The following is a 12,550-nucleotide window of genomic DNA, read 5'->3' on the forward strand; positions in this document are numbered from 1 at the left end:
ACCACTTATTTCAACCGCGGCTGTTCGGAATTCGCAATTCTATAACTAGCACATAGCAAGCTGATATCCTCCCACTCTTCTTCATCCCAGAGGCTAATACTCGAAATCATCATCAACACTCGATCCTTTACTCTTGGTAACACTCTCTTGCTTTCTATACATTTCCGCCACCTGTCTACTACTCGTCGCCATATCGGGCTTCTTATCATCTCGGATTTTGATGAATCTTGGGAATCTTAATGAAATACCTTTTTCACCACCCTTGTCGACACCTTCCTTACATCCTGCTTTATATCTTGGACTTAAAGTTAAATCAGCTGTCTTAACTTCCCATACATATTTAGGTTCGAACCATACATCAGGTTGATGTTGGTTTCCTGATGAATGGGAGTAAAAGGGTTTAGGGCGGTCAATGACAATAGCAGAGAGTTGAGCGTGGAGTTCTTCAAGAACTTGTTCACTGAATCCTGTTCCGATGTTACAGATAGTTTCGTAAGTGTCGGTGTGTGGATTATGACAGGCGAGGAGGAAAGCTCCATAGACGGAAGTACGTTTCCCTCTACCATAGTAGGCACCTAGAACAACAAGATCGAGGGAGTCTCCGATACCAGAGAGATAGTCCTTTTTGATCTGAGAAGAATGTTAGTACAAAAAGAAAAGAAATACAATATGAATGAGGAGAAATATACCTTCAGCCAATTCCTACTTCGCTTACTAGGCTCATAACCACTCTCTGTACCATCCAACATCTTTACCATCAGTCCCTCACACGATGCCTTGACACTCTCGTCTAAGAATGTCTGAATTTCATCAATTTCTTGACCATTCATACTGGTAGCGAATTGAAATTCGCCTTCAACAGGTTGGAAAGCCTCATGAAGAAGTGCACGACGTTCTCTTAATGATTTCTCAACAACTGCTTCACCATTCAAGAAAAGCAAATCGAACGCAAATACACAGACTTTGACTTTAACATCTTCAACCTTGACATCCTTCTTCTTTCGTGTCATGAGTTGTTGAAAAGGTAAGACTTTCTTTTCAACCATATCCCAGGCAACAGTTTCGCAATCAAGAACAAAACTCTTGGTATCTTCCTTCACCCATGTGTTTAATTTGCCAAGAATATCCGGGTACTTCTTGGAAAGATCCTCAGAGTTTCGCGAGAATATAGCAGCGAGACCACCGGCAGAGGGTTTTGCCGCAGCAGGCGTAGCACCAAGATACTGTTTAGGAGAATCCTTGGCGACATAATGTATTTGAGCTCTTTCTCCATCATATTTGTATTCACAAGTGAAAGTTTGGTTCTCAAATCGATCAAGAACTTCCGTGATTGCTTTTGTAGGCTTAGCTAACATAGGCTTCAATGGTACACCAGGTTGTAGCTTGCAGTTATCTTTCAGGCTGAAAATTCCATGCTCTAACATTGCTGGAATGATCACATCGTAACTAGGAAGGGAGCTAAATTTCGTTAGCAGCTATACTCTCTATCATGAAATTGAACATACCTATGAACAGCTTTCAATATCGACTCTCCATTGGCCAATTGTTCTGTACTTGGAACTTTGCCAGATCCTTTTGCCTCAATCTCATGACATACCATCGCCTGAGCTAGAGATACGAGAACAGTCTTCTCCGCCAATCCGAGACGAAGTTTTCCTTCAAGGAAACGAACAATGTACTTTGCTTCGCTCGCCCCACCTTTATCCTTGGTTATGTCAACTTTACCTGAAGAATGTGCATCAGCCGCGGAAAGTAACTTCTTGATGCCATCAACCTTTCGGCCCTGAGCGCCATTGCCTTGAACTGTAGCAATATCGATCAGGCTCTTCAAAACAGCTCTGACTGTTAATGGCTTTGGTTTAAACATCACAGGCTGATTTGATCTACTCTTGACTGCCACAAGTCCAAGATCACCAATTTCCTTCTGGTCGTTCTTGATAACGCTCAAATTTCTTCCCGTCGATTCTCCAATAGCCTTCATGATCAATGATTCACCGATGCCCAACTCAATTCCAGCATAATCTGCAGCCAATTTGTTGATCATCAAAAGGACAGTAGATAAAAGATCATCAGGAGTTAGACGAAGTACTTGACGAAGGAACAAGGAACAATGCGCCGTAATAATCAATCTCTTAGTCGTCATCTCTACCAAGGAGAAAGTTGTACAAAGAGCAGCATATGGCACTGGCTCTCCTGCTTTCCAATCCGGATATGGGTCTTTACCCTTGGATTTTAATGTTGTTTGGATCTTCTCTCTAGCTTTGGCAGCTACTTCCGGTTTCTCGTCTCCACTGGATTCCAAGTCCTCCTCAATTTCTGATTCTGACGCCGATTTGGAAACAATTGAGTCTCGACGTTTTGCAAGTTTCGGTGATTGCGCAGTTTTCTCGATTTCGTCTTCGTCTCCTTCCTCTACCCCTTTAGCCTTCCTACCACGCTTTGCTGTTGGTGACAAATTCTTCGAAGCGTCTTCTTTTGGAGATGATTCTGGTTCAGATTTGGTCTTGGGTTTTTTCGCGATGGTCTTTGGTGAAGGTTTCCTCTCCTTTGCTTGAGCATTTTCAGCCCTTCGAGGTTTCTTCACAATGGGTTCTTCATCATCGTCCTCATCCTCTTCTTCCTTGACTTCTTCATCTAGTTTTATAGCTTTAGTCTTCGCTGAGAGTTTCGGACTAGGCGACCTCGACCTCTTAACACCTGCGTTTGCGCATCTTATTAGCTTCTTTGACTCAATGCGCTGTAGCTACCTGCATAGACCTACCTTTCTCCTGCTTTACATTTTCCTTCTTTACTTTTTCCTTAGCATCAGATCCTTCCTCCTTTTTGACTGTATCTGTGGTATCGACATCTGACTCCCCATCCTTCATCTCCACATCTTGATTCTCTTCTGAGGCGGATGAGGAGCTTGTCGGGGGCTTGGTTGAATTCGACTTTGAAGAAAAAGAGAGCTTTGATTGCTTCGCAGGCGCACCTTTAGGTTGGCCAAAGAACTTGCTTTCATTATAAAACCATCAGCAAAGTTATTCCTGCATACTAGACAAGAACGGACCCCAACGTAGTTTGTGAATCTTTAACATACCCCAGTGTGGCCTGCTTTGGAGGCATTGCGCAAAACGATCGGATGAATAGAGAAGCGTGTAGGTTGCCCGCCACAGGAAGAAGAAGTCTCCGTGAAGCCACAATGTTCGACTTGTGTGGCTGCAGGGGAATTGAAATACTTTAGCCAATTGGGGGGCAGGTATGGATGTTTGTGTACAACAGGAAGTAATGTCAAGGAGAGGCGAGGAATTTGGAATGGTCGTGAATTATGGATTTAATGGTGATATTGTATATAACCTATTTGAACTGAACAAGTATGAGTTTATCTGCATACGACTCATACAATATATGGTTTGAACTGGCGAGGTCTACGTTCTGTTATATTCGTAAGAGTTTTAATACATCATCATTTTCCTTCAAATTCTATCATTGATCTCTAATAAATTCTAGCACTCGGTCGCGTTAACCTTACTAAAATTCCAGCTACGCGTAAATCATTGTTAGCTACCGCGTAAATTACTTTTTGGTACCTGGTCAGTATGTTAGGTTGTTAGATTCCGCCCGCTAAATTGATAAAGGATACACCCATAAATTTATCCCTTTCAGCCCTTATCAACCTTATCAGCCAGATTTCCAGCCCTTCTCCCACCAATGTCCCTCCCTTCCTGACTCACCAATTGGCCATTCGACTCACCAACTGGCCATCTGACTCACCCAATTGGCCATTGCTGAGGATAAATTCCCCCACCTACCCACCATCACGATCCCCTCTCCTCAAAATTCCCAAACAATTTTAAAAAGTCATATCAAACCACGCGACAATTATGGCCGCACTTCAAGAACTCGCAGATCGAACAAAGATGGATGCAATCTATATTGACACCGATGTCGGCCAAGATGATCAAACAGCCACTGGTGCTGAAAGCAAACCATACAAGTCTTTAGCATACGCATACATTCAACATGGTGGTAGCGAGGGAGGAAAATATCAATCGAGAGCCTCAACAACCGGTGCCGTCAGTGCAGATGGAGATCCAGCAGAGAGATTGGTATGGAAGGAACCAGCTAAAGCTGCCATTAAGAAAGCTCAAAATGCTTTGGAAGCCCACAAGAAGAAGCTTGTGAAACAACAACAGACGGCTGCTGCAGAGAAGGAGAAGGATGATGCCAGACTCAAGACACTCGAGGATTCGAAAAAGATTGTTCTTACCGAAGATACTTCGTTACCCGCAGCTGTTAAGATTAAGATTGGCCGTAAGGATATTGAATTGGGTGAGGGCGAAAAGAAGGGTGTTCGTGTCAAGGTTTCAGGTCGTATCCACAGATTGAGAGAACAAAAACAAGCCACTTTCATTACATTGGTTGATGGATATGGCCATTTACAATGTATCTTGCAAGGCGATCTTACCAAGACATATGATGCTCTCACTTTCGCACAAGGTACTTCTCTAACCCTCTACGGAGAAATGCGAAAGGTCCCTGCTGGTCAATCAGCTCCAGATGACCGCGAATTACACGTTGATTACTACAAAGTTATTGGCAGATCTCCATCTGATGCTGATGCCATCACCAACAAAATCTCTCATCAACAAGATCAATGGGAGTCTTCAATGTTGGACAACCGTCACCTTGTCCTCCGTGGAGACACTGCTTCTTCAGTCATGAAGGTTCGTTCCGCGGTCGAATGGGCTTTCGCGAAGGCATACAAGGAGATGTACTTCACCAAGATTAGTCCACCTGCATTCGTTCAAACACAGGTTGAAGGGGGTTCGACTCTGTTTGAATTGGACTACTATGGAGAGAAGACATACCTTACTCAATCATCTCAACTTTACCTCGAGACTGGTATTCCAAGTCTTGGCAACGTTTACTGTATCGAAAAGTCTTTCCGTGCTGAAAAGTCACTGACCCGTCGTCATTTGTCCGAATACACACACGTTGAGGCTGAATTGGATTTTATTGATTTTGAGGATCTTCTCGATCATTTGGAGGAGATGATCAGCACAGTTATTGGTACAATTATGGCCGATCCAGAAATCGCCGGATATATCAAGGAACTTAACCCAGAGTTCAAAGCTCCAGCTCGTCCGTTCAAACGCATGCGCTATTCAGATGCCATTGACTGGCTCAACGCTCAAGATCCCCCAATCCTTAACGAAGAGGGTAATCCACATGTATTCGGTGATGATATTGCTGAAGCGGCCGAGAGAAAAATGACCGATATCATTAACTTGCCCATTCTTCTCACACATTTCCCAGTTGAAATTAAAGCTTTCTACATGAAGAAAGATCCTCAAGATCCAAGAGTTACAGAGAGTGTTGATGTTTTAATGCCAGGTGTTGGTGAGATTGTTGGAGGTAGTATGAGAATGGAAGGTTATGAAGAATTGATGGCTGCTTATGAGAGAGAGGGAATCAGTCCTAAGGAGTACTACTGGTACACTGAACAGAGAAAGTATGTATTTGATAGTCTTTGCTTCCCATTTTAACATACGTCTTGAATGAATGAAACTAACAATCGATAGGTATGGTACATCCCCTCATGGTGGTTACGGATTAGGTCTTGAGAGATTCATTGCTTGGATCTGTAAACAACATTCAGTCCGTACATGTTGTTTGTACCCAAGATTCATGGGCCGTTGCAAGCCTTAGAGAGCAGTTGATCGATTGATAGAGAAATAAACATGCGTGGTTGGAATGAATGATGATGTTGGTAGTAGAACAAGCAGATTCCCGTTTAGTAGAGCGATATACGAAAGAGTGATAGATCATCTGATTTTATATCCATGAAAGATTTTACATGTATGTCGTGATTTGAATGTTTAAGATATATGAATGGTTCTATTGGCACAGAGTCTTTTCTCTCAAGTGAAGTGAAGCACTCAACTCCTCAATTGTAAGACTATAATGATTCAATGAAGATTTTATATAGTTGATATAGCTAACCGACATCTTATAAACTTCTAAAATTCCAAAATTTCCCTTGGAGATTTAAACTTGAGAAATATTGATGGTAGATTTTACTTTAGGTCTTCTGGATTTCAGGGTTTAATTTTCTGGTATGGTATTGTATACAGTAGTAGGATAGAAGGGTGTTTCATGTGTAGTCACTAGAGCTTGGACCTATAGGCTCATCACTTGGATGAGCGGTTGCGTGGTGAGATGAGATGAGATGAGATGAGGGGGGAGTAGAGGACTAGACTTATGGAAGGAGGGGGAATTTGTGTTTGGTGTTTGGTGTTTGGTGTTTTGATGAGATGATATGACACAGGCTAACTTGCTATAGGATTTGTTCATTTGTCCATTTGTTCTAGAAGGATGGAAGGTTTGTAGAGGAAATAACTGACTGGGTTACAATTGTGAGGGTGGAGGGATGAGGGATGAAGAATGAAAGTTTGTGTCTGTGTTACTGAGATTAGTACTCCCAAGATTTATAGTATGGTGTTTTGATGCGATCAGATGTATTCTTAGTTATTAGTATTTCTAGCTATGTATAGTATGTATAGGTAGAGTACTAAATATGTGCTTTGATTTGATGATTAAAATGGTGGAATAAAGGCGTTGAGATGTAAGGGATTGTAGGAGGACGTTGAACATTGGTGAGTAAGTATGAATCAATGTTTATTTATTCGATGTAATCTTATATATAAAGATAAATGATATACATATTGGTGTGACATGTCGTAATATACAACATAGTATCTTGGGAATTAATAATTCAGGGCTGCATCTTGGAGTCGAGGTACTGTGAATACATGTAGGTAGGCTGTAAGTACCCAGCCATTATATAGTCATAAGTAAGTAATTACTAAGTAGGTAGGTACGAGTATTGTATCAGCAACACTGGAGTAGAACTAATACTTGAATGCATATGGATGCAGAATACATGAATAAATCTTCGATAAATCTTCCGGCGCTTAAGTTCAGTAATACTGTACGGAATACTCAGGGAATAAAATAAATATAACGAACGGATTGCAGATGCCAAAAATGGAACGTGGGGCCGAACTTTGACATGGAGATCTGTTCTTTGAGATTGCATAAATTTTGGGGCTGAAAGGGGGAGCGAGGGGAGGGGAAAGAAAGAAAGAAAGAAGGGGTTTTGCTGAGATGAATTTATGAAATCTTTCATATATCAATCATATCATATCACATCAATCATTGGATGAACCTGAGGAGATGGGTTTTTTTGAAAAGAATAATAAAATACGATAGAGTTATGGAAATGATAAATATCTATTCGAGTAGGTATCCATCGGAGAATATCAAAAAAATTTAATGCTCGCATGATCATACAGGAAATGGGTAACGGAAATGGAAATGGAAATGGAAAAGTCGGTGGGTGGTAGAATAAATGGTAGAAGAATGGTAGAAACGAAAAGATTTATGCTGATCGCATGCAGGAATCCTGAACCATGACTGGCTTTTTGGCATGATCGCTGATGGAGTTGGACCCTGAATTGATGAATGATGATTAACCACGAATTCGATGCGAGATCCATTGATGCATATCGTATTATGGAGTGGATGTGCTGTTGTGCTGTTCTTGTTCTGCTTGCTCCATAGTTTTATCGTAAAGTGGTGGTGTTTTGGACGGATTATTATATATAGATTGTAGATTATAGATGTGATGGACTTTGTTCTGGGAGAATATTTTTGTGGTGCTTAAGTCTAGAACATGGTATTGGCTGGCTGGCTGGCGCTTTTGATGGAATAATACCTTAGGACCTACAGAGTAGAATGCTGGGAAGATGAAAGAGGCAGAGTTCTTTGTTGGTTATTTATGAGATGGTTAGATCTATGTTTGTATTGCCGACTGGTCTCAGTGATACATATGCGCCGCGGCTATGAAGGATTCTACATTTTACCTAGTATTTGATGATGGTTGAAGTGAAGAATGATTAATAACACGACCCTCGATAATATACCACAGCACAAATACTTCAAGTCTTGGTAAGCTTAGTCTAGAGTACGTACTTCATGATACATAGGTACTTGTCCGCGTTTAAGGGTCCGAGATAGGGGCCTTGGAATTGCATTACCTCGCCTTATTTTGGGTGCTTACACTACAAAGTAACCATACTTGGATATCTTTGACATTTTTATTGGTGCATGGAGGATAAGAATGAATAACTTGCTCTTCATTTTACTGTTTCACCATATTTTGAATAAGAGATTTAAGATTTCATCTGATGATTTTTGATGAGATGTTTCTGATGTTTGTGATGTTTCTAATGGATCTCATGTTGTACAACCAATATATTTTCTTCCTACCTGGGTATGATATAAAATAAATAAATACTTCAATACCTACTTCCAGTGTAGAAACTCTCAAAGGCGTTCTAGGGGCAAACTACCGCAATAGCGCACGACTTATTATTGATCTGTTTAAGGGGAGGAAGCCAAGAAAGGTACTAGCGGCAAATCAATTATAGGAAAGGAACGATCCTATACTATACCTAACCATATTTAAATTGAAAACTAAACTATAATTGGCTTTGATTGAAATGAATAATCCCTCCGTTCTCTTTCTTATGCATGGATTATGATCTTTCATGATCTTTCATTGGTCACAATTGATAATATCACTCGATCAATTTTATTGTTTGAACGGGCCAATATATGCTAACAATATTCAAGTCATTACGATTTCTCTACCAATACAATTGCAACGTTGGACAGACCCCTCTAACCCCTACCAAATTATTTCCTCCTGTTTCCTTCCTTATCCTATTCCCTATTCCATCCTAACATCCTAACTTGTCCACTCTCTTTCCTTTCTCAACGACTTAACCTCTTCTCTTCCTTCATTACTTTTCCTCTTTTCTTATGCTCTGAACAATTCACAATTCTTTTATAAAAATTATTCAATTTCATTTGACTCCTTTTTCGTAGATTTTTATTCCAATTATTATTCCATCTTTGGTTAATTCATTTGAATACATTCTTTTTAACATCATTCATCATTTCCACCCAAAAGTTCCCATCTCCAAGAGAGATTAAAAAAAGCGGACTTACTTCTTGCATTCCCCTTTTTTTTTTATCTTTCACAATTCCAATTCTTGATCTCTGAATATCGTCAAGAGGTTCGATTGATTGATTGATTGATTGATTGATCAATTCAAGAGACAAGAGTCAAGAAGAAGAAGGAGAAGTGTGTATGTGAAGGAGAAGAGAGAAGAAGAAAAGAAATTCAAACAGTCCTTATCGATTCGTCTGAAGTATCCTTAACCTTACGCTTGACGAAAAGTTCACCTCCTTTTTTAAACAAAACTTCTTTGTTGTTACTATTGTTCCAATATCCTCTATACAACCCACTCAAAAGCTTGCATCGAATTCATTCATTGCATCGAGCAGATATTCTGAAGCTTTTATTTTAGAACTTTCCAATTTGCCTCCGCATTGAACGACCATCAACCTCGATTGGAATCCTGCGGTCAAAGTAGAAAGAAAAAAGTCCTTCGAGCACTCACTCAAACTTCAGACCTTCACTCCTTCGATACAACAACACGACATTTCGAACATCTGCCATATAGATATTTAACGGTGATTCACATCGACGACTTCCTCTTTTCGATTCGAATACTTGTATACAGACTGAACCTATTTTTAATATTCATATTTCTATCTATACAAGAATTTGTTTATAGCGGCAAACATTCTCAATCCCAGCCAACCAGCCAACCTCGAATATCTACATACCTAGCTTTGTTAATACATATCCAATCTTCACTTCGGGCGAATATTTCAAATTTAAGCTTCTCGACCTCTTCATTCTTCTCACAACTTCTGGCAGATTAATCTTCAGTTGGATATTCTTTGGTCAATTGAGTAGACTCAATCTTCAAGACCAAACGTTTTTCCAACGTGCCCTCCGCAGGCACACTTTAATCTTTCAAAACGGCGGTAATATCCTCTCTCGTGCGGGACAGCTTTGTCCTGCCACCTCATCTTTTCGGGATGCAGGAGTCACAAACTCAAAATGGTGGATCGGGAGCGACGTCTGTAAATAGACCATTTGGCCATGCATCTAAGCCCTCCAACAGCGATACCGGCTTTTCTCATGGCGCATACAGCTCAAATCAATTTTCGATGGGTGGTTATGGTGATAGACATCCTCGCAGAGTGAACATTCCTTCAATAAATACACAGAGCATGGGTCAACAAGGCCAGAATGATATGACCACTCCTGGCACCGCGTTCGATATGCAATTTACACCTTTGCTCCCTTCTCAACTTCTCCTCGGTAGCCCCTTCCAACCAGGAACTCCGTCCGCCTTCCAAAGTCCTCAGTTTCAAAACTATGCGACTTACCAGCAGCAACAACAGAATCAACAACAACCTCAAAGCCCAACAGGGCCGATGTCCCCTCAACTCTACCAGAGCTTGGTCTCTCCCTCGACTTACGGCGCGCCTCAATTCTATAACCCACAATCCCCAACAGGCGGATATGCTCAAATGAATAACGCAATGCAAAATATGAGCTTGGCACCTTCTTCTCCAGTACAAATGTCACCGGGTTTAGTTTCAGGAACGAGCCGAACAGTCTACTTGGGAAATATCCCTCCCGAGACGTCCGCGGAAGAAATTCTCGGACACGTTCGTAGTGGTCAGATCGAGTCCGTCCGACTTTTGCCAGATAAGAACTGTGCTTTCATCTCATTCTTGGATGGAAGCTCCGCCACCCATTTCCATTCCGATGCGATTTTGAAGAAGCTTTCTATCAGGGGTCAGGATATCAAGGTTGGTTGGGGAAAGCCTTCGCAAGTACCTACTTCTGTTGCTCTTGCCGTTCAACAATCGGGTGCTTCGAGAAACGTTTATTTGGGTAACCTTGGGGAGGAAGTCACAGAGGATGAATTGCGTGAGGATCTCGGAAAATTTGGTCCCATCGATACAGTAAAGATTGTTCGAGAAAAGGCAATTGGCTTTGTTCACTTCTTGTCAATCGGAAATGCTATCAAGGCTGTTTCTCAATTACCTCAGGAGGCGAAATGGCAATCACCACGTAGGGTTTACTACGGAAAAGATCGTTGCGCATACGTTTCCAAGACCCAACAGCAGAATGCTGCTCAATATCTTGGCATTGCCCCAGGATATGCTCACGTTCTCAATGGGGCTGACCGTGACTTGATTTCTAATGCTTTGGCTCAACAATCTGTAGCTGCTGCTGCCGTTGCCACAACTGCAGGCGGTATCAACAACCTTGGAAACCGAACTGTTTACTTGGGCAACATTCATCCCGAAACCACTATCGAAGAAATTTGCAATGTTGTTAGAGGCGGTCTGTTACATCACATTCGATATATACCCGATAAGCACATTTGCTTTGTCACATTCATTGATCCTACTTCCGCGGCTTCTTTCTATGCTTTAAGCAACTTGCAAGGATTGATGATTCACAACAGAAGATTGAAGATTGGATGGGGGAAACATTCTGGCGCACTTCCAGCTGCAATTGCTCTTGCTGTTAGTGGTGGAGCATCAAGAAATGTTTACATTGGTAACTTGGATGAATCATGGACTGAAGAGAGACTGAGACAGGATTTCTCTGAATATGGTGAGATTGAGCTAGTTAATACTCTTCGAGAGAAGAGTTGCGCTTTTGTCAACTTCACGAATATCGCAAATGCTATCAAGGCAATCGAAGCTATTCGAGGGAAGGACGAGTACCGTCGATTCAAGGTTAACTTTGGAAAGGATCGATGTGGAAATCCTCCACGACAAGTTCAACAATCTCAATCTCCTCGTGGTGATGGTGTTAACTCACCTCCTCATTCAGGTGGTCTTCAGCCAAGTCAGAATGGTTCTTCTCCAACAGGTTCTGTGGCTCCAGGTTCTATCAATGGCTCCAATGGAAATTTCCAACAGCAGCAGCAACAGCAACAAGGGTCTACTCCATCGACTATCCTGAATGCTGGCAGCAACAACCCATTGACTATGTACCTCAACCAAGTTTCCCAACAAGCTCAACAGCAACAACAAAACCTCGACCCCTATTCCGTCGCAGCACTTCAACAACAACAGCAACAAGTCCTTGCAGCTCAACAAGCGGCTTTGTACGGTGGTGGAAACATGGATGATTTAAACATTCAACAATCACAACCTAGCGGACATGGTTCAAGCGCAAGCATTAGCAACACAAATGGATTCCAATCCTCGGGAGCACCAACCATGAATGGATTATTGGCTCCAGCTAGAGGAAGCCACAGCAGAGCTGTTTCTCTTCCTGTTTTTGCACAGCCTGATGGCAATGGAAATGAGCAACAAGGAGGTTCAAGAGGAAGGGGACATCAATATCAAAATTCCTTCTCAGGCGGTCTAGGCAATGGAGGGTTCAACAGTGGATACGGACTTGGCATTGATGGACAGGGACATGGGCTTAATGGTTGGGCTGAAGAAGAAGTTGCAGGCAATTAATGAGTATCTGATTGAGATTTATGGAGGAAAAAGTGGTCTAGTTGATTTGAATTTGAATTTGCGTGCATTGATAGGCATGGATAGGAATTAT

The 12,550-nt window shown here is 41.6% G+C and overlaps 4 protein-coding genes across 4 annotated transcripts; 2 read left to right on the top strand and 2 right to left on the bottom strand.

The window, feature by feature from the left end:
• Positions 1 to 93: 93 nt before the first annotated feature.
• On the bottom strand, positions 94 to 3,105 carry SS1G_13713 (hypothetical protein; the record flags this gene model as incomplete). The annotated part of the gene is made up of 5 exons (XM_001585424.1): positions 94 to 630; positions 690 to 1,446; positions 1,506 to 2,697; positions 2,762 to 2,994; positions 3,080 to 3,105. The coding sequence occupies 5 exons, from the start codon at positions 3,103 to 3,105 to the stop codon at positions 94 to 96; spliced, it is 2,745 nt and encodes a 914-aa protein (XP_001585474.1).
• Positions 3,106 to 3,863: 758 nt separating this feature from the next.
• SS1G_13714 (conserved hypothetical protein) lies at positions 3,864 to 5,710 on the top strand (the record flags this gene model as incomplete). The annotated part of the gene is made up of 2 exons (XM_001585425.1): positions 3,864 to 5,498; positions 5,642 to 5,710. The coding sequence occupies 2 exons, from the start codon at positions 3,864 to 3,866 to the stop codon at positions 5,708 to 5,710; spliced, it is 1,704 nt and encodes a 567-aa protein (XP_001585475.1).
• A 3,522-nt stretch (positions 5,711 to 9,232) lies between these two features.
• SS1G_13715 (predicted protein) lies at positions 9,233 to 9,571 on the bottom strand (the record flags this gene model as incomplete). Its single annotated transcript, XM_001585426.1, has 2 exons — positions 9,233 to 9,344; positions 9,513 to 9,571. The coding sequence occupies 2 exons, from the start codon at positions 9,569 to 9,571 to the stop codon at positions 9,233 to 9,235; spliced, it is 171 nt and encodes a 56-aa protein (XP_001585476.1).
• Positions 9,572 to 10,131: 560 nt separating this feature from the next.
• Positions 10,132 to 12,459, top strand: SS1G_13716 (hypothetical protein; the record flags this gene model as incomplete). The annotated part of the gene is made up of 1 exon (XM_001585427.1): positions 10,132 to 12,459. One exon carries the CDS (start codon positions 10,132 to 10,134, stop codon positions 12,457 to 12,459), a length of 2,328 nt encoding a protein of 775 aa, XP_001585477.1.
• Positions 12,460 to 12,550: the final 91 nt, after the last annotated feature.

Source organism: Sclerotinia sclerotiorum, genomic scaffold (assembly GCF_000146945.2).
Source record: "Sclerotinia sclerotiorum 1980 UF-70 scaffold_26 genomic scaffold, whole genome shotgun sequence".
In the NCBI taxonomy this organism is placed as follows: Eukaryota; Fungi; Ascomycota; class Leotiomycetes; order Helotiales; family Sclerotiniaceae; genus Sclerotinia; species Sclerotinia sclerotiorum.